Source organism: Perca flavescens, chromosome 18 (assembly GCF_004354835.1).
Source record: "Perca flavescens isolate YP-PL-M2 chromosome 18, PFLA_1.0, whole genome shotgun sequence".
NCBI lineage: Eukaryota > Metazoa > Chordata > Actinopteri > Perciformes > Percidae > Perca > Perca flavescens.
The window spans coordinates 17,725,992-17,752,601 of record NC_041348.1 but is presented as its reverse complement, the minus strand read 5'-3'; the positions used below and the strand labels follow the sequence as shown (position 1 = coordinate 17,752,601).

The window sequence follows — 26,610 nt, the reverse complement described above, 5'->3', positions numbered from 1 at the left end:
CAGGTGATAGTCTATCCAAGCCTGATATATCTTGTTCTTCTGTGCCGTAGAGCTCCATTGTTGTATGATGCATGTTGGTTGATGTTTCATTATAAAGAACCTAGGCACTTTATTTTGAGTTAATCCCACACACAACATCCTGGTGCTGCAAAAAGCACCAAATGTGTACTCATCCGTGGCTGAAAATAGTCCTCAACAAATACACAATTTACTGCTTGAGTAACCATTGCTAAAAACTACAGTGCCCAGCTGTTAGGAAATTACTTTGCCAGTGTCACATACAGAGAAGGGAAGTCAGAGATTGAGAAAGGGATTAACAATTTGTTTGTTTGTTTCTTTGGTGTTTTCACAGGATTTGTTAACCGCAAGAAACCTGTGGAATAGATGTACACAAGCTTTATCCTTTAATCCTGTTTCCTCTGGTTTCATTCATGTCACAGGCACTACAGGTATAACAAGGTTGTCCACAAACAAATGTTGCTACATGAAGGGGGAGCAGGAAACCACCGTTCACTACTGTGGAGAGATCATTTTGTACTACACTGTACATCCTCTGAGCCATTGCTGTCAATGCGTGAACCACTAGACGTCAAGATTTTTTCTATTTTTCTGTAGGAGGGAAACATCTGGTAGTGTAGCTTTCCCCTTTGGAAGATATGATTGCTTTCATGTCAGTTTTCTTTTTCTGGTGTGGAAAAATAGTCTCAGTAGGACATTTACAGGCACTAACAGGAAGGAAAAAAGGATTCCTTCCTCCTGATTTAAATCCTGCTGCCATTAAAGACAGGTGTACCCCTCCGGAGTCAAACAAACAGATGCAACCAACTAGATTAAACCTGTAAACGCTGCACTATGTTCCACATAGTTTCCCTCTCTAATAATATCTTTATAAGCACTGTATTTCCCCTTTTGTATTGTTCACTCATCCATTGCTTATGCAATTTTCCCAAAACAGCAAAATAAATGTGCAACGTTTCACACTTGGGATTTTATTGTAATACAATGATGGGGAAATATATGAAACAAACACTGCTAACTCAAATAAGAGCACTTGTATTTAGTAAACTTGAGTAACGTAGAAATGCTTCTATGATCTTTTGAAGATCCAATCAAGGTGCATGAAAATAATCCACAAAATAATCCACAAAAAGGGTCAGATTATCCAAAAACATAGGAGAAACTCCTCAAGAAAGTGACAGTTAACAATAAAAAATTAACAACTTTAACAATAGTAAAGCATTTACAAGCTTTGCTAAAAGCCGTTAAGCATGTGTCATCACTAAAACTAACACAGATCCAAAAGAACAATAAACTATGGAGTACAATACAGATATGACATCAGTATCAATTTTATTGTTGGCTTGGTAAAAGCTGGCTGATTGTACAGATTGTACAAAAGCACTCAAAGCGATTTCTTTTTTTCTCAGCTAGCAAGCACATGGACAGGTGTTTTATTCTAATCAGTGAAGAGTGTCATATGCATGATGTTATTCACACTACTTCATCAGGCACCAAATCTCCCTGCACAGAATTTGGAAACAGAATGTCCTGTGCTGTCTCAACACCTCCTCATACGTCTGACTCTTTGCCACCTAGATGGTTTTCTCTCTATGGCAACCGAGAAGCTTCAATAAATACTTTGGAAGAGGTGATTCCCTGCTGTTCCACACTAATTTAATAATCCAATTAGTAGGAAATGGGTTATGTTTATTTCAATATGAAGCTCATACTACCATCATGTTTTATTTTAAACTGAGGTTATCCTGAACACACTGAACATATCAGAAGTCACGGTCCCAACCAGAGAACTCCTCCTCTGCTTTAGTCTGATCCAGAGGGAAACGATCAAAGTTGATGTAGCAGGGGCCCTGAAAGAGGAAAAGATTCTAGTTCATTGAAAATTGAGGATGTTTTAGATGCACACAGTCCTGTTTAACCGTGACTTATTAGTCTGTCCCTGACAGCCTGTTTCTTCTGATGTAAATTAAAGTCAAAGGCCCTGAAAATATCAGCACACAATTTATTTGAAATTTCTGCCAAAGTCTTAACATTTGTCTTATTTGACATGAGACATTTCTGTTAACAGTATTGCTCCTGATAAATAATATCTAAAGATTTTTTTTTCAAAATGTAACTTTGATTGTTGCACATTTAGTAATGCATAGCCAATGTTATAAATAAATAGGGAATGATTTGAAACCACGTTTTAAAGGGCTTTAAAAATCCTAAAAGTGACTGTACAAAATCATCTCTGGAAGTAAACCAGCTGTTCTTTGGCTATGTTTTCCTTAACCAAAACAAATGGTCTAAGTCACTTTTGACACAATAGTAAAAGAAACTCCGCTAGGTTTGACTTGCCTTGCGTATGAGCCGGACTGTGGGGGCGTCGAGCTGACCTACTCGCAGCTTGTGCCAGTTCATACTACTGAACCACCTGAAGGGAAAGATGAGGGGCATTACAGGTCAAATATACTGAGAGTGAGAAATAACTCAAATCAAAAAGCTCAGTCAACAATGGAGCAAAAACAAACATAGTGTAAAGGTCCCATGACATGGTGCTCTATGGATGCTTTTATATAGACCTTAGTGGTCCGCTAATACTGTATTTGAAGTCTCTTCCCCAAAATTCAGCCTTGGTGCAGAATTACAGCCACTAGAGCCAGTCCCACAATGATCTTTCCTTAGTATGTGCCATTTCTGTGTCTGTAGCTCATGGGCAGGCCAAATTCTCTGGGCGGGCAAAGCAGAGAAAGGGGAGGTAACCTTACTCCTTATGACCTCATAAGGAGAAGATTCCAGATCGGCCCATCTGAGCTTTCATTTTCTCAAAGGCAGAGCAGGATACCCAGGGCTCGGTTTACACCTATCGCCATTTCTAGCCACTGGGGGACCATAGGCAGGCTGGGGGAACGCATATTAATGTTAAAAAACCTCATAAAGTGAAATTGTCATGCCATGGAACCTTTAATTAAAAAAATAAAAAAGGCCAACTGGTCAATGCTTTATGTGCCTTTTCACCCCAAGGGTTATGAGGAATCACTAACATGTGACATGTTGCCATGGTTACCTGTGATGCCGGACATCTTTGATTCCATTCTTGGTGTTTCCTAACCTCTGACCTGGCCGAGGTCTGCATACAAAAACACAATACATTTATTTAATTATTTCCACTTTTCAAGGGATTTGCATCTAAAAACCATTAAAATACAAGTGCATATTGTGATACAGTGAAAGATATGTTCCATAATTCATAATTCACACTGGGTGTAACTATGATATACTCAAACATCCATAATCTTCACATACATATTATATGATCGCTCTATTTTATTAGAAAGTTATCAGGCAACACATTGAGTTCATATTCATTCATAAGGGATTACAAGTAAATTACATCTCAATCAACATGCAGTCAATATAATCTTCTCACCTGCATAATTTGCTGATAATGGACTTGGCTGCCTCGCTCATGTAAGGTGGATACTTAAGCACCCCGTCCAAAATCTTGGCATAAATCTTCTGAGGCTCTGAACTTGAAAATGGAGGGCTGTTAAGTTAAAAATAGAGAAGAGTGATGTTTTATTGTTTTGACAGTCTGAACCTGTGACTGCAGATACTGGATTGTGCATATTTCCCTGCTGCCATCTACTGGTTAACATTTGTGTTGTGACCCTCTTGTGACATAAAATCATTCTTTTACTTAAAAATGAAAAATCTTAGGTCATGTAATAAAACAAGCTTGTCAGATATGAACCATAGGAGACGAAATGCTTGCTTCCAAATAAGGGCAGGTGAATAAGTAATACCTTCCCACCAATAGCTCATAGATCAGGATGCCAAGGGACCAAAAGTCAACTGCAAAGTCATGTCCCTGGTTCTTGATGATCTCTGGGGGCATGTACTCAGGAGTACCCACAAATGAGTAGGTTTTCTCACCACGCACCAACTCCTTTGCAAAACCAAAGTCCACCTGCAGAAACACACACATGCACACAGGCACATTATCATACCAGCAGCTAGGTAAGCACCTGCATGTGAAAACACTAGCGAGCTTGAAGGAACGGACACACATACTGTACACAGATTGGTACTCACCAGTTTAACGTAGCCCTTTATGTTCAGCATCAGGTTCTCAGGCTTCAGGTCTCTGTACATGATGTTCTTCTTATGGAGGTAGGCGTAGGCCTCCACCACACAGGCAGTGCAGAACACAGCCATGGGCTCGTCAAAACGCCCTCTGAAATCACAGAGACATGGAAAGTTCAAACACCCTTCTCCAAGAACTTCCTCCTCTGCTCGCTTAATTTGTTTTCAAACTAATTTATTACCTTCCATCACTTTTCTATCTATCTATCTATCTATCTATCTATCTATCTATCTATCTATCTTCATTGTCTGGGCACGAACAGCTCTGAAAAACTCAAGTTCATTTCATTGTTAGCACTGCAGATTGCTCTTTGGGTAACAGCTTCAACTGTATTTCTCTGTACTGGCAGCTACTGTAGGTGCAAATTCACTGTACTTTGAACGTTGATCTCCCTGAGTAACAGCGCACCCAATATTCTGCTTGAACAAACATCTAAATGAGGAAATTAGTCGTTGTCTGTGTTTTCTCACACTTCTTTGAGTTTGGTCCAGATCTCTCCTCCAGCACAGAACTCCATGACCATGTAGATGTATTGTTTGTCCTTAAAAGCTGCATGAAGCCTGCAGGGAGAGAATGGAAAAGCAGGATTAAAGTGTGTGTGTGTGTGTGTGTGTGTGTGTGTGTGTGTGTGTGTGTGTGTGTGTGTGTGTGTGTGTGCGTGCGCGTGCGTGTGTGCGTGCGTGCGTGCATGCGTGCGTGATCGTAGATACCTGACGATGAAGTCACACTGGGTGGCTTTGAGGATCTTTTTCTCAAACAACATGTGCTCCTCCTGTCTCTTGGCAACAATGAGCTTCTTGCTGACTCGTTTCATGGCGTAATATGTCCCATGATTCACTGTGGTCATCTTAGAATGACATCAAAACGATGATCATCACTTAGCTATTTGTGCTAAATATCCTGGGTTTATATAAAATGTAAATTTACAAAAATACAAGGTTTTGTTATATAAGCACAACACGACAAGCAAAACTTAGATGAACTCAACTGGTACGGAGAAAATGTTAGTAAAACTTTAAAAGTAAAATAGAAATGTCAATGTTCTTTTCTGAATGTGGTATTAATATCTTGAAAGGTCGACAGGCTACCTGATATTTTCCTATTCATACTGTAGACTATAGTTTGAACTTTCTTTCTGTGACTTTCTGCATACTTTGGATTTGTTAGGGACTGTATGAAAATTATTATGGAGAGAGGGCTCAGAATAGGGGGAGGGTTATCTGTTTTGTTAAAGTGGAGGGGGAGTTGTACACCATGGTAGCTCGCCTAGTTGAACGTGCGCCTCATGTACTAAGACTCAGCCCTTACCGCAGCGGCCCGGGCTCAATTCCGACCTGCAGCCCATTGCTGCATGTCTTCCCCCTCTCTCTCCCCCCTTTCCTGTCTTCAGCTGTCCTATCAAATAAAGGCCAAAAATGCCTTTTTTTTTAAAAAGGGGCAGGGGTAGTTGAAAACTTTGGGGGAAACAGGAGTGGGTCTCTTTCTCATCTCTGATTTAATTGTTTTATTTCATTCTTCCCTTGTAAAAAGCTATTTCCTTAAAAGTAAGACACTATTTTCTTCACTTGTTAAGGGGAGGGTCCAAGGTAAATATAATTGTCACATGGAAGGGCCTTGCTTTTCAATAAAATAAAATATTAGATCCAGCCCCTCTCCACATCCCAATAATTTTCGTACAGTCCCTTAGGATTCTAGCTCCAGTCCTTCTATTTGTTACTGGGCTTCAGTCTAATGTGTTTTAACCAGAAAAAAATGATGAAAAGATTTTGTACTCACTCAATGAAATGACTAATACTAATATGATTTGTATAAGAGAAGTGATGCATTTTACATTCCAGCGAATATTGGAACTCACCAGCGCAACACGACCAAACCCTCCAACTCCAAGCGTGACGGGATCTCCTTGATAGCGACCCTCCTGGTATGGCACAGGGACCAGGTCCTTAAACCTCAGAGTGGAGCTGGGACTGACCGAGACACACAGAGAACTTTTCACTAATGCTATTTCATTTCAAGGAACCCATTTCTGTGATTTACATGTTTGTGTTACAGCTTTCAGCCTGCAAGTCTTATCAGCTTCCACAACTACTCACCTCGGCCTTTCTGGAACTTGTACCTCCTGCAGCACTTTGGAGCTGGGAGTAATAAACAAATGAATCAGGACAGTATTAGTCATTTACACATCCCACTATTCTCCCCAAGATGGGGAAATAGATTCATGGTCATAAAACAAAAAACGTTCTGCAGTACGTACTCGTCAAACACCTCCAGGTGTTCTATAGGAATTGTCTCTTCAAATACCCTAAAAGAAAGGCATCGTTAGACAAACTGCATTCTATTAGAAAAGCACACAGTGCAAACAAGGCGACAGCGACAGAGAACTAATGCACTGGTGGAATTCGCTGAAGGATCTCTCTTTCTCTCAGGCAGCATCAGCCTGACTGAACAGGAACATCACATCCATTTACACTCAGAGTTTCGTGGTGAGCCAGACTCACTCCTTGTCAATGGAGAAGCAGGTAACAGGCCCGTCAGCACTGCAGGTGGCAGTTCTCAACACTTCCCTGCAGGAGGAAAAAAAAAGTCAACTCAGAAAAATGTCATTACCATAAATATACATTTGTCAACACCTCAAACTGATTTTTGTGTCAAAAATTTGATAAAACTGAAAGGGTGAGGCAAAGGACACAAACTAATTTTATTGTGAGGAATGGTTGCCATACTCAATCTTAGTGAGTGATCATATTTTTACTATATTTTAGTCTCATGTTCCTTTCTTTATGTCTAATTGCTTTTTTTAGTCATTAAAGATGCAGTAGGTAAGACTTGAAGTACATAAAGCAGGTAATTTAAAAAAGAATCTGGCTCCTCTGACACCACCTACAGCCTGTAGTGTGATTTGCAAAAACCCACCGCTCCCTGTTCAGATGCTCCAATCATGGCCAGGGGGGGTGTCTAACTGCATGTCAATCACTGCTCATGCACACGCATTCATTCTCCCTTGTGGGGGGAGGGGCTTAGGAGACCGTTTTGGGCTTTAGCAGAAAGGGGGGAGGGACTGAGAAGTTGTTGATGTTCAAATTCAATTCTTTTCTTTTCTTTTCTCCTACCTACAGCACCTTTAATACCACATTCAGAAATAACATTGACATTTCTATATTACTTTTAAAGTTTTACCAAAATGTACAAAAAATGTACCAGTTGAGTTCATCTACGTTTTGCTTGTTGCGTTGTGCTTGTATCACAAAACCTTGTATTTTTGATTTTTGTGTGATATTGTAAATTTACATTGTATATAAACCCAGGACATTTAGCACAAAAAGCTAAGTGATGATCATCGTTTTGATGTCATTCTAAGATGACCACAGTGAATCATGGGACATGGGACGCCATGAAACAAGTTTTTATCTATGTGGATTTTGTTTTTAGTACTAGCATTATTATTATCATTATTATTATCATTATTATATATAACTTGTTAAATATATAAAATCAATAAACATATGTTTACAAAAAGCTCTCATATTATCAAATCAATGAGTATGTGACTGTACCGTAGATTATACACAACATGTTTGTATATGAATATGATTTTATGCAGTTATATAGACACTCACAACATCCAGCTACAGGTTTGCTACAGAATAAATTGAAAAACTAAGAAACTAAATTAATGTTATACTCTTTACTACTGGCTGATTTACACATCACCAGCACTGATTAATGTAGGTAAAGGTTCTTCTAAATTTGGTGAAGCAGTTTTTACATCACTCAACGATTTTCACATTTAGAAGATAATCGTCAGGTGCTACAACCATAATGTCAGAGATCAGCCAAACCAGACAAAATTAGGTGTACAGAGCAGTGGATAGTGCACAAGGCTCCAACAAATGCCCTTAGGCATGTGCTGTGTTGCCATGGTTACCGTATGAGGGCCTGTTCCCCGAAATGCTCTCCTTTTCCCATTCTACGGATCTGCTTCTGATGCCCATTCACGTTCTTAGTCACCAGGACCTGAGGGAGGGGAACACACATGAGAGGGAGGAAGAGACAAACAACATTTAAATATGAGTTTGTGCACACCATATGACACCACGGGAGGCCTACCTCTCCTTTGAGGATGATGTAGAACGTGTTTGCTTCCGTTCCTTCTCGAACTATAACATCTTTATCCTGGTACTTCACCTGGGGAAAACAAAACAAGCATGATCAGAACAATATGGGTCATATCCATATACCGACAAAACTGTATCAAATATGTTTGTTTTAAAAATACCTTAAAATGGGATTTACAGAAGCCACACATATTACACAGAGTGCCTTGAAAATTCCTTCTTTCCAGGCTACTGAGATTTCAAATATGTCAGCATTTCAGGAACTAAAAAAACATCTTTGATTTTAGCTTAATATTATTTTTGAGTTTATCTTAAAAAAAACAGATGCTTAAAAATGTGTTTAATTAGCACACCAAAACTGGATTTCTACTGTGTTTTCACACGAGTAAAAGCCACTTGTAAAACTCAAAGTTTACAGTGGGACATCTAAGTACACACCTCCTCCATAGAGTCGAGGATTTTGGACAACTGGACATCATTCAGGTCCTTTAGAGTATGAGACCTGTGACAGCATATAGAAAATATAGCAGCAGAGTTAGAAATAGTTGTATGGTTCATTAAGCCGTGAAAAAGCACTGTTATGGCAGTGTGATGCAAGAGGAAACCAAATCAAACAGGATATTAAATTCCTACTCGCTGCTGAGTTTATAAACTCACGTCTTCAAGAAGCCCATGAGCTGCTCCCGTTTCTTCTTGGACTTGTTGGTTATGATCGTCCTGTAGGTCTGTCGCTCCATGCTCCACAGACGCACTGCTGTCTTTGCTGCAACAAGTGACAGTGATGAAAAGTTAAGACTGTATAGTCTGGCTTTCCTGTCATTAGAAAAGAGTAAAAGGAGCCGTTATAGACTTAAATTAAAGAAAACTGAAACACACAGGTGCAGATCCTTAAACAGCTGCTAGAAACACAACTAACCCCAAGGTACCACACAAAACACATACGCTATTTATACATATAGTAAGCTAAACAATCCCACGGTAATATTTACTTCCAAGACTCATGATTACATGGGCTGACCTTTGACTGTTGCTGTCCGTTTGCAGTTGTACAAGATAGCCAGCTCCCCAAACACATCACCAGTGGTTAGGCTGCGGAGGTTCCGGCCCGCCTGGGTGACGAGGAGCTCACCAGCTGAAAAGGTGGAAGAAAAACAAAGTTGCTCTATAGAGAAATATGTTTTCTAAATATATGTTCAACTTATAGTATTGTATTGATGATTTTTTTTTTTTTTTAAATAAGGGGTTTTCAAATCAAAACAGAGTCTTAGAACATCATTTACATGCAGCCACAGGGGCGTGTCCCCACCTGCTACTATGTACATGCTGTCTCCTTCAGAGCCCTCTTTAATGATGTCATCTCCCGGTTTGAAGTTAAATACCGCTAAGAGGTCCACCATCATGGCTGTTTGCTCATCGTCGAGGCGGCTCAGGAAGTCATTCTTCTGGATGGCTTTGATGATCAGGTTTGTCTCGCTGATGATGGGAGGTGAGAGAAGTCATCTTGATCTAAGGTCATTCAAATCTCGGGGGAGCTCCTACTCAGCATGTAAGCCCATCATACATTACTTGGGTGTTTGATGTGTGCAGCAATTAGGCCTACATCAGATTTGTCACAATGGCAAATAAAAAAAAACCCAAGGCAGTCATTCTGTCGTAATCAGTACTGATTACCAACCTGACAGTCTTCTTGACCCTCATGCGTGTAATCTCCAGGTTCTCAGGGAGCGGTTCTGAGGCAATGACAGCCGCACGGCTCATCCTGACCTCCGGTTCAATCTCATTACCGCTCTGAGAGGGAAACTCTGAGACAGACAAACAGAGGAACGCAAAGAGAGGGTTAACTACTGTAAAACGGCTGCAGCTGAAAGTTGAATCAAAGTTCACCTAGTTTGTGTGTGTGTGTGTGTGAGTGTGTGTGTGTGTGTGTGTGTGTGTGTGTGTGTGTGTGTGTGTGTGTGTGTGTGTGTGTGTGTGTGTGTGTGTGTGTGTGTGTGTGTGTGTGTGTGTGTGTGTGTGTGTGTGTGTGTGTGTGTGTGTGTGTGTCCGCCCCTGGTGCCCATGTTGTCCTCTTACCCAGATTATGATATTGACTGTCCAGATTCTGCAAAAGTTTTTCTTTCTCCTGCAGTCTTTGTTCTATAAGAATAAAAGCAGAGAAGCATATTCAATGTACAAAACATCACAAGGAACAGGTTTCTACAGCGCATGTGCATTCATTTTCTTAACATAAAAAGTTTTTATGACGAACCCTAAAAGTTATTTATTAAAGTGACTAAGATATGTACTGGACAGGGCATGGTAAAAAAAATAAATGTGTCAGTGCTCTCTGGTGCCAATGTACATAGATACAATATATGTAGGATGAGCTAACCCATATGTGTGTGTTTGGCAAGATGTTTTTTTTAAAAGTCTGTTACTGCGATCAATTCCTTATTGGGTGTGGTTCAATGTGAAGTTCCTCTTTGATGTGATATAGTTATGAGTGTACTCACCCAGGTCTTTGTTTTGCCTCTGCAGCTCCTGGTTAATCATACATTGTTTTTCTAGCTGCTGCTTCAGCTCTTCTAGTTGCTTCTCCATGACTACAGGGGGAGGATATACAAAGAAATAAAGATATATGGGAGGCAAGATGAACTGCAGCACAATCAGAGGTAAATTCCAATTATGCATCTGAACACAGACAGAAAATCAGAACCAAACATGCTGATATGTGTGGGGAGACTGTGTGTTTGTATACTGATGGCTTTTTCACAAGGCACTGAACTCTACTGCGCTGCCTGCACACAGCGAGAGCTCCGCTGAATAATGCAGACTAATGATGGACAGTCAACAGGGTGCTTTCTGAATGCTGTCACACCCTGACAGCTTGTGCTACTGATCTGATACTGCACCTGATCGAGGTGCAGAAGCTGTCAAAATAGTACAAAAACCTTCCTTATTAGCTCACTTATTACAGGTTGTATGTGAATGTATTTATTTATTCTCTCTGCTTGTGTGACATTAACAAGCTCTGCGATATAATTTAGTGTTTAAGTTTGAGAGTGCAACAAAGCCTAGCAACAAATATATGCGCATGATTGCAAACAAATTAATTGACACAGCATGAGATAGGTTAACCACATACCAGATCCACTATCTTTTTGTCATGCAGATGATCTGTACACAAAAGCCTTGATAAGAGGCTCCACCAACATTTTCATTTAGCTTTTAATAGAAAAATGTTTACACTTCTATTGACAGGCCAAACACCGCAATCATTACAAGCACAAGGTTACCGGGCCAATATCCTAAACACACTTGCCTTAAAGCCAGAGGTGGGTGAGCTGTTTGCCTCACTGTGCTCACATGACCCCCGCCCCAGTTACAACTGCCGCACCCTGAACATTGGACAGCTATGAGATTAGACATGATGTTCAAGGGAATCATAAAGTCCCAACAAACTGTGACGAAAAAATATGAAATGGCTCCTGTTCCACCATTAAAGATGATTGTTTATTTGATGCCAGTCTGGACAGAAGGTGATACTGACAAAGAGTTAAATGAGAACATTAGACCCTTGAAATACATCTTGACAGCAGTCACCTAAATTGGATGTGATATTTTTCCATTAAACCAATGATTCACGATCAACAACAATGTGACCATCTAGTCCAATGCATAACACAATGCAGCTGTAGTGGCAGGAGTTAACAGGCCTGTGCTGCAGGAATGACAAGGCCTAATGGCCATTAAAATGGTACAGGGAACAGAAACGGCAATAAAAAACACGTCGCTACATACCACAAAGTCAAATTTGCCTCAGGGATTTTCATTAACTTTTCACACATCAAACATGCACAGACAGAGCTGTGGACAAACAACATTTGTAAGCTTTCTAGCAACTTGCAGCTATAAAGAAAGACAACTGGGGCAGATTGGGATGATAACCTTTATTTACCTGCTGGTCAACATTTATTGAAGAAAAAAACACTCACAGTTAACTTGCCTAGCCCTGGGCGACAATAAGTAGCTGCACGCTGCTGGTTGTGTATTGGCTGTTTTATTCTTTTATTTAGATGATGCAATGGCTACAAAATACTGAGATATTTTAGGTATTTTTTCTCTTAAAGACGATAAAGTTTGATACATATTTTTTAACAATGATCAATGAAACAACATTCATGTAAGTAGTGATTAAATGATTCCGGGGGAAATGAGCTAAAAAACAATTCTGTCTGCTTTTCAGCTGCACAGGAGGAACATGATACTGGACTGATCACCATTATACTAATACAAACTGTACACTCCATACTGTCTCATTACTTATTCATGCAAAGTGTAACTACAGCTGAATTCTCATAAGGTGCTCTGTAATAGAAACCTGGAGACAGCATTTGTCTAGTCTGCCGGTGTGTTTAAGATGGACTCTTTTTTTTTTTTTTTTACATGCAGATCATTATATTTTTATTTAATGAAATTGCGATGGCAACAACTTTAGTGCCTCAGTGAGGGAAGGCACAAAAAAATGTGTATTTTGTTGTTTACAAGCCTGAATAAGTCTGAATTTGACACATCGTGACATCCAAGTCTCAAAGTCACAATGACGTGATATGTAGACAGAGTCACACTCACCTGCAGGCTGTGTGTGGATCAGGAGAGTAGATGAATGTCTGTCCAGCCTATAGAGGCTTCATGGATCATAGGAGCTAAATAATCACCCTGAAGTGCTCACAAGATCCACTTTCAGCTGTAGAGACCCTGTGTGTTCAATATCTGAGACCTGCCTGACCCCCAGACACACCTGAGCAGATACAAGCATGCAGTCTGCAACCCTTACTAGCATTACTTCTTCTACCGCTGCACACTTTCTCAGCTTACATTGCCATTTCTGCTCTTCAGCTTTCACTATTTTTACTTCTCTCTGGCTCTCTCTCTCTCTCTCTTTCTCACTCTAAATCTTTCCTCCTCTTTTTCTCTATCTGTCAATCTCAGCCGCTCTGGTGTTGAATTATTAACGATAACCTGAGGCTCCTCCCAGGAGGAGTAGGATGGAATGGGGAGATAGCTGAAGTTGGGGTGTAAAAATCATGCAAAATGCACATTTAAACAAGATTTTCTTTTGTTATTTCAATGCATTTTTATCTCAAAATGAATCTGTGTACCACGTTGTTTTTTTTTTTACTTTAAAACATTAAGTAGTGATATGTTATTTCATGCTGACGTAAAAGACAAACAATCAGAAAGTCATTGTAAAATATGGCGGAAAGTGAATTGAAACCCTTTCTTCCACCTTCTTCTACCTTGATGTTTTTGTAAACCAATGAAAAAGGTCCACAGTTGTTCAAAGACTCTCTTTACCATCACTCTTACCATATGTCTTTACAATATGATCACATGTAGTACTTTTTCTCTAAGAGACACATTCACATAACTGGGGCAGCTGTGGTGTATCGAAGTGTTGAATGATGAGATTATTAGATCTTGATGAGCAGATTGGACCTTGCATCAGTGTATGACTGTGTGCGAATGGGGTGAATGTGGCATTTTAAATCACTTTGAGTGGTTTGAAGACTAGAAAGGTGCTTTATAAATCCAATTCCATTCACCAACTGACAGCTGGAGTTCTCAAAAGTTGAGGGCAACCAGGACAACGCTGATTACATCTGCCAGAGTTAGAAAAGTGCCTACTTCATTAGGTTCCTATTTTTCCACAGAGTAGATGCCACTGGATGTTTTTCCAGGCTGCAGCGTCATTAAATGATTCTAAATGACGCTGAAGGGTTAGCGTTGTGACAGAGGGTGTGGGCCTTTATTGGTCGCAGTTAATTATTTATACTCTGTCTGGTTAATCAACGACATAAACGACCCCACCGATCAGAGATAAAAAAGGATCTTGGATTTCTGTGGAACCGGAGCGAACTCGTTGGCAGGCAGTGCATGTGTTATAACATTTTTCCATTAAGACCAACATGGTGATACGTGTCGATCAAAACAAACCCAGGCTGGAGTCCTGTTGATACCACAGCCACTGATGAGAATGAGTTCACTTTACAGACATCTTCTGCTTACAATCATTTCCAGATGTAAAATCACAAACTGAGATTACAATTTGTAATATTGTCACTCTTTAATTCAAGTGTAATTCAATACACAAGAAAACAAATAGTTCATAATGCACAAAGTTCTTTCAGGTGAAGGGTAAGAATCTTATTTGACAGTGCAAACACACCGTGATTGTGGTTATAGCTCATGTAGTACAGAAGTGAAACTTAAACAGAAAATAAACATTTGTCCATTAAAAAAAAAAAATCACAGCAGTCAAAGGCAAGTGAAAGTGGTGAACATCTGCAAGCAGCTGAGCAGCAAATAAAATGCAATAAGCCAACAATTAGCAACATATGCAACAGCTTCTGGGGGAAAATATCTTAGTATTGGCATCATAAAATGGTGTTTGTATCATCAGTGCACTACTGGTGATACACTACCTACAGATTCTTGACTAATTCACACAACCTTCTATAAATACACAATTACCTTCTATAAGTACATATCAAAAATAATCATGTGGACTGAAGGTGGCCACAATACATATGTGACAGACATTCTTTTATCTATCGCTCATTACCTTAACAAAAAAGTGCGTCAGTGACAAACAAAAGGCAGATTACAATACATAGAAATTCAGAATCACTCAGAATCAGTCAATAATTAAATTATTGACTGTAGGTGTAAATACCCCAAGTACTTTTTACATTGTTTTTTGCTCAGTCGCATTTGATGTACTGCATAATTTACATTTGACCTGTACACTTCAAAAGCATATACAAGCATACAATACTTTTACATTTGAGATTTTGTTTTAAAATCAAAAACTCAGATGAGAATTCTATATTACAATTCCATAAGTCTTTTCTTCATAGCAGATATGTTCATTCCTGGTGTGTGGCTGTTTTCAGGTTGAGACCGACAGTTCTGACAACTGAACTGTTGGCAGGATTACCTCACTGTATGGTACAAACTGAGAAATTGTATGCAAAGTATGCATGCAAGGCTAAAACATGGGGAAGTATAGTCCTTAAAGGAATGTTACACCAAACCAAAGTAGCTTATGAGGCAAAACAAACAGTATATCTGTATAACTGTTCTAATTTAAATAAAAATTTCAAATACTTCCTAAAATCCAAGCACTCATTTTCTAACAGGGAGTAATTGTGCTCCAAGTACAATTGGGACGGCGTGTGGGAAAAACATGATTAAAAGCTATTTAGTCTATTGACTTTTTTATTTTAAATTAACATTCATTAATTCATACACTAATATTAGTACTACTAGTATATATTGTTTTTTGTGTTGATACAATATTATTAGACATTCACTTATTAGTTGGCTGCAAGATTTCTTGACTACTTAAAAAATGAGTTCTAGACTTCTTTAAACCTTTGTTGATTGCCCAATAAAAGGAGAACCTGAGACGATGAGGAGGTAGATAAGCATATTTGCAGTGAGGTAATATGATGGTAAAATACAGTCGTGCAAACATGGAGGGGACCAATTTTCTGTGGTAAGATCACAGCATGCAAAGCGGGACAATCATTTTTGTAAATTGCTGTTCTACTGCTATGACGCCAGTGACTTTTATATTCTTCATTATTGTATTCAGTCAGGTTCAGAGTACAAAGTGACGGGGTGAAAGATGATCAGCTCTTATGCTCCTCCCTAATGCCGCAGGCTTTCTTGATGTCCTTAGGGTGTTCAAAGGCAGCTTGGACAAACTGACCAAAAAGGCGCTCCATGTAGCTCTCACCCCGGGGGAAAAACCCCTCCATGAAGGCGATGTGTCCACCGTGGGCCGTCAACAACAGAGCAACGTTAGGCAGGCTCTGGATTGTGGTCAACGGGAAGGCTGTGCGGACAGAAATACATTGAAAAAGATTAATGAGTTAGCCATGCTAAAACATAAGATATAAATCATCTTTTTAGTAGCATGGAGACAGAAATATTAACCACAGCACAAAAGAAAACCTTAAAGAGCAACTTCACACTCTGTTTTAGGTGGAAACCCCTTCACACATTTCTAAAATGCATTCAAATACATTCACACACCACTGCACCCACCTTTTCAGCCATTTTATTGCCTAAATATAACTAACTATAATTCATAGAACTGTAGTTACATTGTAACTCTTGTTTTGATGTCAATACTGGCTGGCAACAGCTCAACAAGTGACCACACACACACACACACACACACACACACACACACACACACACACACACACACACACACACACACACACACACACACACACACACACACACACACACACACACACACACACACACACACACACACACACACACACACACACACACACACACACACACACACACACACACACACAATAAGGAATAAAACAATATCCAAAGACTAAGGTTGTGGTTTATTTGCCATCGCAACACTGGTGCGATGGAAAATAAGATGGCAGTGGCAGATTACTATGCGTTGTTTTGTTGCAGTCAAACTCAACAACAATATGCTGCTACAGCAGCTCCTGACTCAGAAGAAGCCACTGACTGGACACAACACTGGCATGACGTAAGACGTCAAAGATGCGCATGTGTGGTTTGCTTAAAGTAAAAGAAAATGTCAGCCATGAGGGAGTATCACAGAGAAAGATCAGTGACATAAACCGCCACCAGCAATACTCAGTCCTTGATGACCACAGCTTTTGAGAAAGTGAAAATATTCCCCACGGACCGCGCCAAAGCTAAAGGGATTACTAACAAAGTGATGAAGTTCATTGTATGAAGTGACCAGCTGTTTAATGCCTACACACAGCCCCATTGTCATTTTGCTGACGTCCGTCTCCCCAAAATCTACAACATTGTGGCCACACACATTCTTGAGCTACTGGCTTTATGGGAGTATGCTTAGCTTCACAGCAAAGTGGATTGACAAAGATGTTTACTTGATAAAAGCTGTGTTACAGTGTTACAAAATGCACAAAAACAGTTCAATTATTTTTTATAATGAAGATCATTGTTTCCCTGTCACAAAAGGGTAAACAACTACAACAAAATATTGGTATTGGCTAAAGGCCAAATTTTTATTATAAACATTGGTATCAGCCCAGAATTTAACAATCGGTGCATCCCTAATACACGTATAGAAATATCTGGTGGATCTGGTGCATCTGATTATTACTGAAACGTCACCACAAGCGAAAAAAATAAATAAATACTGTAAGCCGAACACAAAATCTTCTCCTGTTGTCTACTCACCATGTTGGGGGGAGAAGGGGTCATCAGCAGCATTGAGACACAAGATGGGTACTGCTGTATTGGGGAGTTTATTGTCTGGGCTGGCATCAAGGTAATAGTCTGTACAAGTTTTATAACCAAACAGCAAAGAGGTGAAGCGTTCGTCAAACTCACGGATAGTCTGGGCCTAGAAGAGAGGGATGAAATAAAATGAAAATGAACAGGAAAAGTCATCACACGTAAATGGGTATGAGAAACTACAAAAAAGTCAATGTAAAAAAACAAGCCATACCTTCAAGACATAGTCAATGTCCGCTACTTCCTCCAGAACCTTCCTGTGCCTGCAAGAAACAGATGTTTAAAGTGCCCATATTATGAAAAAAATAAAAATAAAAATCACTTTTTCTGGGATTTGGGGTGTTATTTTGAGTCTCTGGTGCCTCCACACGCGTACAAACTTTAAAAAAAAAAATCCATCCATGCTGTTTTGAGTGAGATACGGGTTTCTGAACGTGTCCTGCCTTCAGTCTCCGGGTGAGCTGGTCAAAATCTGCACAGCTTTCTACGTCACTAGCGGAAACGAGCTGGTTAACCGCAACCGTTAGCATGCTACCTCGTTCTCAACAGCAAAGCACTGCTACAACACACACAAGTTCACCATAATCTACAAAAGAACTACTTACATGTGCGCCCTCGTTTAGAAGTCTCCCAGCTAATCCTGACTTGTAACTGACCGAAGTTGGAGAAACAGCCTTTTTACTGTCTATGGAGCTAGCTGACATGAGCCACGATCTGAGCTACTGTGCATGTGCGAGTGCAATCAAAGATAGTACAGAAGAAAAGAGGTCTCACTCTGTAGCTATTACAGAGACCTGAACACAAGGTGAAAAGAGGAGCTGGAGCGGTCAGAGAGAGCTGTGCAGTACAACAAAAATATGGTGTTTTTTGAAAATTAAACCATGTAAACCTATTCTGGTACAACCTTAAAATACAATTATGAACCTGAAAATGAACATAATATGGGTGCTTTAAAAAATAAATTAAAAAAAATGACAAAAGGGTCAACAACCCGGAATAGTTAAACTAAACTCAGGAAGTTATGAAACGGCAACTTATCTGACCTAGTAACAGCATGACACAGGCCGCTCGTGAGGTATTTGTTGAAGAGCAGCCAGTTGAGTGGTTCTTCCATTGAGGCAGCGGACTCCAGTGCATTCCAGGGGACAGAGATGGTGAAACCTGCCACCATCCCTGACTCTGTACGCTTACGGGCCAGGTAGTTCAATAATAACATGCTGTAAAAGGGAGAAAGAAGACAAAAAATACAGGGAAGGACAACAGCAATTTCCCAAAAAAAAGGTAACTAAAGGGAAGGTAGAGAAAGAAAACAAAGATAGGATACAATTCACCATAAAAGAACTTTTTGATAACAGAGAAATGCAAGCAGTTGAAAACCATTACACCATGCACCAACTCACCCTCCCATAGACACACCAGCACCAAGCACAGGGGCATGTGGGTAAAGTCCTTTGACATGGTGCACCACACACTCTAGATCTGAGGTATTGGCTGCACAGTAGGTGACAGGCGTCTGAAGCGAGCATAGGGACAATGGAGGAGTGTTACATGCTGTGTTCAAGTGATTTTCTTGAAGAGCTAGGCACTGTAGTTTTTAGAAAAGGTTACTAAAACAGGAGTAAAAATTGCCTTTGTTGGGGGACTATTTTCAGTTACGGAATAATACACATTTGGTGCGCCAATGAGTATTTGACTAAAATAAACTACAGTGCCCAGGTTCATCCTTATGAAGGAACATGTCACCACCCAGTACAACAGTGCGGCGCATTTATGTGTTTTTCATAGTTTATGGACAACAATGGATCTATGGCACAGATGTAAAATATAAGCTATATCAGGCTTTGGATACACTTTTTCAATTAATTATTGTTTTTGGTCTTTTCAGTCTTATTCTTAAATATGTTTTGGAAATAGCAGCAGAATTAAATGTTAATATAAAATAAAATATATATAAATAAAATAATATATGACCATAGTTCATTAGCGATTCATTGTACTTACCAACAACTCTTCCCCTCCAAGCCCTCTGTTGTTGAAGACCACACATCTAAGAAAGAAAATGAAATGTTCATGTAAACAACTGCAGCTGCTACTGGACACTAAAATTCAGTGCAAATAAAACACATTCCACTAAGTCATGTCACATAAGGTCCCTGCTTGCTTTAATTCAAACTTCACTGTTACTCCTTCGGAGATAAATTCAGTTCTGATTAAATGACTGAATAGAAATGATAAGGGTGTTAATATTTCACTTGTGATTTTGGCACTCATTTAAGAAAGATGGCAAACAGATGAGGAGCACAACTGACCTGTAGCCGCGGCGGGTGGCCTGGCTAATGGTATGGAGCACATATGACTGCTTGCTGTTGCCTGTCAGGCCTGGGAGGATCAGTACTGTGGGGCGGGTAGAGGATTCTGGGTAGCTTGCACTCTCCCAATTGTCCACCCAGTCCAGAGAAATCTGACCCCCATCAACCGTACGGATCAGCTCACTGAGGGATTAAGGGAGGATTACTAGTACATTAACAACACAAAAATTACTTTTCACCATTCTATAGGTTAAGATCCGCTAGTTTGGAAACAAATAAACTTAATACTATACAAATATATAGATACTGTAGAAAGATAACAGGATGACTGTGTTGGTCAGCAAACGGAGCATAACAGAACAAAGGTAACTTGTGCAGGTGGTTCATCCTACTTGCGATAAGTGACGGGGGGTCTGGACTTGAGGAGGGCACAGACCAGGGTTTGAAGCCGGCCTCCCCAGCACCACGGAGTGGGACTGAAGCGCTCAGCCACAACAGGACAGTGCTTGTGGAGGAATGCACTAAAAGCCTTGCTAGAAACCAGGGCTGGTGCCTGGGAGGAGAAGAGACAAAATTAAAATGAAAAACACAGGTTAGAAACTGTATTTAATTTATTCGTCACATATAATTATACAGTACATTGTAGTGAAATTGAATCTCTGCATTTAACCCATCCTAATTAGGAGCAGTGGACAGCCACATAGCAGCGTCTGGGAAGACAGTTCAGTGTCTTCAGTGTCTTTCTCAAGGACACTTTGACATGCCACCGGGTTGAACTGCCACAGCCACCACGAGAGATATGGAACTGTAAAAGCAGGTTGTGTTTAAGTGGTGTGGTAAAAGGTTTTGCCACCACGAGAGATATGAAGCTTTAAAAGCAGGGTGTGTTTAAGTGGTGTGGTAAAAAGTTTTGCCACCACGAGAGATATGGAGCTTTAAAAGCAGGGTGTGTTTAAGTGGTGTGGTAAAAAGTACATGACAAACACCCCCGATATCAAATATAAAAGTGCCCTCAATTTTGTAATACAAAGTACAGTAACATTTGATGGCCTGAAGATTGATATACAAACCATACAAGTTATTTAACATTATTATTTTCATAAGAGCTCATAGTAGGATTTTGCTGGTGTGTAAAATAACAGTAACTTGTGCAAACTTAAGTCACCTTAAAGACACTCACCTTTGTGCTGCCTGATCACCAAAAACGTTTAAAAAAGACGGGAAAAAAATAGAAAAGTTTGAAAGTAACATACAACAAATATATTTAAGTAACGTTAGCCGAATTACGACAAAGACATAAAAAACAAGAAACATAATATATAAAAAAATAAATCAAGTAAAAGAAAAAATTCTCGAATAGAGTAAAAGCTACAAAAAAGTAGAAACCTACAATAAAATAAAATCGAGTAGAATACGATGAAATAAATAAATGAGAACAATACAATAAAATAAGAAAAATATAACATAAAATACAAAAGAAAGCGTGACGTAACTGCGGTCATTATTTAGCTAGCTAACGTTATGTTAACCCAGTAACTGACCTGAGACTTGCGGCCCCACAGATAGTACAGTGCGGCCGTGACGGAGCAGATGTACACCGTGTAAGGTCTGGAACACTCCCAATATGTTCTCCACAGTTCCAAATGTGATACAAACATGGCTTTTTGCCACACAAGTAAACGTTAGCTACAGAATAGAGCTAACCTGCTAGCTCAAGGTATGTAACGGTAAATGACTCCTTAACCGACACAACGGAACAGACAACTGACAGCAAGACATGTAACGTTAGGTACAGTAATGCCCGACAACCTTTATCATCATCATCTAACGTTAAAGATGTGTTACAGTCACACCGTCTCTGGCTGTAATGGGAGCCGGCCCGGTATCGGTAACGTTATCCACCACCTGCAGGCTTTTATTCAGCGGTGTTTTTCCATTAGCTGCTGCTTCCTGGTTCTCCGATATGTTTAAAGCGACAGCACCAATGTCAATGTCCGCCCTATTGCATATTATGGTCCGTTAGCTTCAACATGGAGAAAGCATAGGGCAAGTTAGGGGGCATAGACTGACTACAAATATGGAAGTGGAACTGAAACGCATGCGCCGTTCTTCTTTTCTATTTAATATAACCGTATCAGGTGCATTACCGCCACCTTCTGCAGCATGAACCACTTGACAAGGAAATTACGTGCTATTAACACATTCAGGGTATAACTGCCTCTGGGCCCCTGACCCGAATATTTAAGGTGATGTGTGTCCATAAGTTTGTAGTAATTTGATTAATATCAAAATCATTTGGTAATATAGGCCTACATTAGTAGCTTACAACATTATTTGAAAATAATATGGTAAATGCCCTGTGCTCTTGCACGTCACACATATTAATAATCAAATGTGTGTTTAATTAAATTATTGCAAATTAAAGCACACCTGACCTGCAGGGTAGTATTCCAGTTCAAGAATAGGCCTACTGTTTGGTTGCTGAGGCTCAGGGGAATGTTGGGACTCCAATTGGATGTAATTTATTACTATAACAAATAAATTAAATTGGTGGTATAAAGTAATTCTAAATTCCAATTGCAGGAGTTTAAGAAAAAACTGAATTTGTGCAAAATTGTGCTGAATTTGCACCTAACAATCTTCAATGGATATTTTTATGGAAAATATTGTCACCATTGTGTTTCCTAGAGATGGAAGCAGAGCGAGAGCCCTTATATGAGCACCATGCAGTACCTTGCAAGAGGTGCCGCCTCAGGCTCTGTACTGTACATCCGTGCTATGTAAGAATAAAAAATCCTTTATGATGAAGTTCACATCTGCCATGTTGAAACCATATAACACACAGGCAACAATAACACCTTCATATGATATGCAAAAGTATCTAAATTGAAGTTTTAGATGCAGTCTCCATTAAAAAAAATCCCACTAGTTCCTTTTTTTTGATAACTTGCTTTTATTACTGGGGGGGGGGACTAGAGATACACATAATGATTTATTTAGAACAATAACAACGCAAGCACAAAAGTTCTTGTTTCACCATGTTGTGCAATTTATTCCTTGATGATGAACTGAAATCTCTCTATATTTGAATGCCTTTAAATGCAATACTCAAGTCTTTTACAAAATGAGGTCTTTATTTTTATCTTTCCTTATCGCCTTGATTTGACGATTGTTTGCAGCCAGGACTCATTTAATCTAGTTGAGTGGAATTCCTGCAACCACCTCCGACTCAATACCACACTCATCATTTCCACGTTTGATCTTGAAGAAACCTGAAAGGAGAAGACACAAAAACATGACTTACACTTCTTCACCATATAACTCACCATATTACCAAATTATGTGACAGTGAAAAAATAGATGACCAAGAAACATGACCCTGGTTTTGTCATACCTTTATCTCCCCAATCACTGTTCCAGGAGTTTGCAGCATGCCAGTAGGGCGTCCCATTCTCCTCTCCCCAGCCGAGGATCTTGATAGCATGACCTCCCAGCATCTCCCCTGTCATGTGCTGGTACACACCTACAATATAGAGTAACAATGAGTTCAATAACACAGGGCTTAAAGGACAGCAACTGGTAATATTTCTGTAGAATAAACTACGCTTTTAGATTGGTGATGTGTTTAAGTAACTCCAGCATCTAAAATGTGAGAGTCAACCCACCAAAATCACTACATTTATATGTTTTATTAAAGTTACATACATATATGTTTACCCTTTCTTACTTTTTGGGCTTGTAAAATACTGAATACGTTTATCTCATCAGACGTGTGCAAATCCCTCAAATGAAACAATGTGAGAAGGAAAAATCTCTCTTTGGTTGAACTGCTCACCACTCATGTCCACACTAATGCCTTAATATGTGACAAGGGGTCACATATTGCTTACGAGACAAAAAGGTTGGGAACCACTATAGTAGGATTAACATTTGGAAGATGAATAAGCAAACATGGCATGATGATATTGTGTCTTTGATCAAATTTAAAATAGACAAAATAAAGAAGGTTAAAGCAGGTTAAAGCCATTGACATATATAAAAGGGTTAAAGCAGGTTTCAAGTTGATTTTTATTCTGAGGTGAAGTGAAACTGCTTCAAATGTAGTAAATGACTTTGGTTACTTTTCCTGTGTGTGCGCATGCTGCTGTGTGTAGAGGAGAGGTTTGTGTGCACACAGTATACAGTTTCAGAGTTATAGCTAATGTGGCAACAAAGTAAAACCAGCCTTACCAGCCTTGTACAGCAGAAAATCTGCATATACAGAGAAAGCTGCCTCCACAGGCCCGTTCTTGTACAGCTCGGTCATGATCTGCTCCTGTTTGGACGGGACACTGTATGTGCGTCTACCTGAAGAGGGAGACAAAGGAAACAAAACGATGTACAACAGAGAAGCTACTGCCGGGGAAGAAAATACATTATTTTAGACTCTGTACCAAAGTGTTTGTCCTTCTGATAGGACGGTGAGTATCCATCAATGCACTGCTCCACACACTTAGGAGTCTCTCCTTCACCCTGACACGGAGGACGAGTCCCATTCACGTGATGCTCACAGGGAGCGATGCTGTAGGGTCGGCAGCCTGTCAAACACACCATTCATTTCAGCTCAGACTTTTAATGCTTCCTGAAAAGCTGTCAAAAATCCATCTCAGTTCACACTTAGGATATGCTTACCAACTTTGGAGCCATACAGGCCTCCTGTCACAAGTCCTTTCTTTGCCCAGAACTCCCAAGCAGCAGAGGGAAAACCACCAAAGCAGCTGCATCCACAGGAAAATAAAACCACAAACGTTGTTGTTCAATGTCCTCTTGAAAGACCTAGAATACATTCATTTTGTTACATAAATACTCACCCCATGCCACATTCATCACAGCAGGACAGTAGGTCTTCAGCAGAGATCTCCAAAGAGATCTGACCGCTGCTGTGGATACATAACCTGTCGGATATCGCCTCAGCTGCCCCAAAGGCCTGTGGGGAAAAAAAAGAAAAGCAACACTGGTTTAAGATAAGCTCTAAAATGCCCTTAAGTAATGTTTCAGTTGAACCACAGCTTGTCCTTTTGTTGGTATATCTTACCCAGCAGGACCCACAGGATCCCTGGTCCCTGATCTGTTGGATTGTGGGACATTTGGGCCACTGCTGGCGTGCGTCAAAGCTGTCCGGAAGCTTTATGCCTTCAGTACTGTGAACCCTTTAACGAGAGAGGATGGTCACTGAGCACTGCAGATAAGATGAACCTGCTGACTGTCACCTGTTTGGACATGTGAGAGACTGCAACTGCACGCACACACACACACACACACACACACACAAATACACAAATCCATGCCCACACACCCTCATTAAACTTACACCTCTGGCAGCTTGGGTCCATTCAGTATAGTCCCACACAGTCCCTTCACATAGCTGATATCAATGTTATGGAAGTTCTGCCCGGCCTGGAGAAAATATAGTGGAGTTAAAATGAGAGATTACAGAAACAATCTGTGACAGCAGGTTTCCTCAGGTGGCCAGAAATGCAGGAAATACCCTGAGTTTACTCACCGTCCAGGTGGCGTTGGCCTTGTTAATACGGTCGACCATCTCTGAGGATGAGGCATGAGGGAGGTGAGGCCACGCCCAGGTGACAGAGACAGTCACAAGTACACAAAAGAGAGCCAGTGGATGCATCCTGCAAAACAGATGACAGTCAGACTACAACCAAATCACCTCAGCTGCAGTATGTCCATCACTACTCAGAAGGGGAATGTTGCTGTTTTATTAAACATTACAGCACAAGCATCACAAGGCAAAGACTGTATAATTTAGGTCACATCTGGTTGTTTCTTCTCAAAATATGAAAATTATCTTACATTTCTGATACAGTGAATATAAATAAGAGTAAGAGAATTTGAAGTTGGACAGAGCTGGACCTGCATAAGCACAACACAACTAGAGAATGCAAAGTAGTTGCAGGTAATGGTTTTATTTATTTATTAGAATCTACCTCTGTTCTTATAAAAAAATGTAACAAAACTAATTTTGAAGAATTTATATTGAGTTTTATTGAAACCATATTTTCCCAGGCAGTAAGTGATTATTAGTGGTAAAATCTGTTCGAGATCGAGTCAGAGAATCAAGTGACTAATAACTTTTATTCATAAAAATATCTGAAAAAAGATCAGAATTTCAGCTGAATTCGAAGTATATTTGTTGCTAACCTGAATCAAGGCATGTATACACATTAAACGCTTTTTAACAATCAACTATGAACCTCAAGTATCATTAAAGATATTTATGCAAGTCATAATGACACAATAAAAGAAAAACAATCACCCAAATCTTAAGTCTTAACTTTTACCTGCAGTTGTGACAAACGACGTTCTGGACAATTCCTTTCTCTCACTGAACTAAACACCAGTCCTCTCACTTCTTACTGCGTTTTTTACAAGCAGCAATTCATGAAATCACGTCTATGTAATGAATGCATCGTCAGTAAACATCTCATGTGACGAACAAAGGTTGACAGGTGATCTTAAAATGATGACCTGGCAACATATTCAAACTTACCATTATTTTTAACTTCATGAAAATCATTATTTTTGCTTCATGATGATTTGAATGTGAACTATGATTTTTTTGAATGTACACATATATACAGTCTAACAAATATAACAAACACAAAGTGCAGCACAATATATGAACCTTGAAACTGTGCTGTAATATAAAAATAGAATTTTACTG

At 39.7% G+C, this 26,610-nt stretch overlaps 2 protein-coding genes and 2 long non-coding RNA genes across 4 annotated transcripts; all 4 read right to left on the bottom strand.

The window, feature by feature from the left end:
• Nucleotides 1-2,357: 2,357 nt before the first annotated feature.
• LOC114572772 (uncharacterized) lies at nt 2,358-3,887 on the bottom strand. The gene is made up of 4 exons (XR_003694825.1): nt 3,807-3,887; nt 3,431-3,547; nt 3,068-3,130; nt 2,358-2,434 (listed from the first exon to the last, which is right to left on the bottom strand). It is a non-coding gene; the product is annotated as an uncharacterized LOC114572772 (long non-coding RNA).
• Nucleotides 3,888-8,709: 4,822 nt separating this feature from the next.
• On the bottom strand, nt 8,710-9,366 carry LOC114572962 (uncharacterized). The gene is made up of 3 exons (XR_003694844.1): nt 9,281-9,366; nt 8,920-9,025; nt 8,710-8,764 (listed from the first exon to the last, which is right to left on the bottom strand). It is a non-coding gene; the product is annotated as an uncharacterized LOC114572962 (long non-coding RNA).
• A 4,989-nt stretch (nt 9,367-14,355) lies between these two features.
• Nucleotides 14,356-21,780, bottom strand: LOC114572842 (phospholipase ABHD3; the record flags this gene model as incomplete). The annotated part of the gene is made up of 10 exons (XM_028604625.1): nt 14,356-16,144; nt 17,524-17,689; nt 17,795-17,843; nt 18,624-18,797; nt 18,981-19,093; nt 19,582-19,627; nt 19,890-20,072; nt 20,282-20,442; nt 21,070-21,080; nt 21,699-21,780. Coding segments are annotated over 10 exons (1,191 nt in total), but the record flags the coding sequence as incomplete, so codon positions are not given.
• Nucleotides 21,781-22,945: 1,165 nt separating this feature from the next.
• Nucleotides 22,946-26,287, bottom strand: ctsbb (cathepsin Bb). Its single transcript, XM_028605364.1, has 10 exons — nt 26,228-26,287; nt 25,432-25,558; nt 25,240-25,325; nt 24,964-25,078; nt 24,740-24,855; nt 24,561-24,646; nt 24,323-24,466; nt 24,120-24,236; nt 23,284-23,412; nt 22,946-23,161 (listed from the first exon to the last, which is right to left on the bottom strand). Exons 2-10 carry the CDS (start codon nt 25,555-25,557, stop codon nt 23,085-23,087), a joined length of 996 nt encoding a protein of 331 aa, XP_028461165.1. The 5' UTR covers nt 25,558; nt 26,228-26,287; the 3' UTR covers nt 22,946-23,084.
• Nucleotides 26,288-26,610: the final 323 nt, after the last annotated feature.

Bases quoted from the DNA above. Each gene is read 5' to 3' on its own strand.
- ctsbb (XM_028605364.1), bottom strand. From the start codon at position 25,557: ATGCATCCACTGGCTCTCTTTTGTGTACTTGTGACTGTCTCTGTCACC. The intron at 25,326-25,431 runs GTGAGTAAACTC...TATTTTCTCCAG, and splicing joins AGGCCAACGCCACCTGGACG to GCCGGGCAGAACTTCCATAA. The intron at 24,647-24,739 runs GTGAGTATTTAT...CTGTGGATGCAG, and splicing joins TGTGATGAATGTGGCATGGG to CTGCTTTGGTGGTTTTCCCT.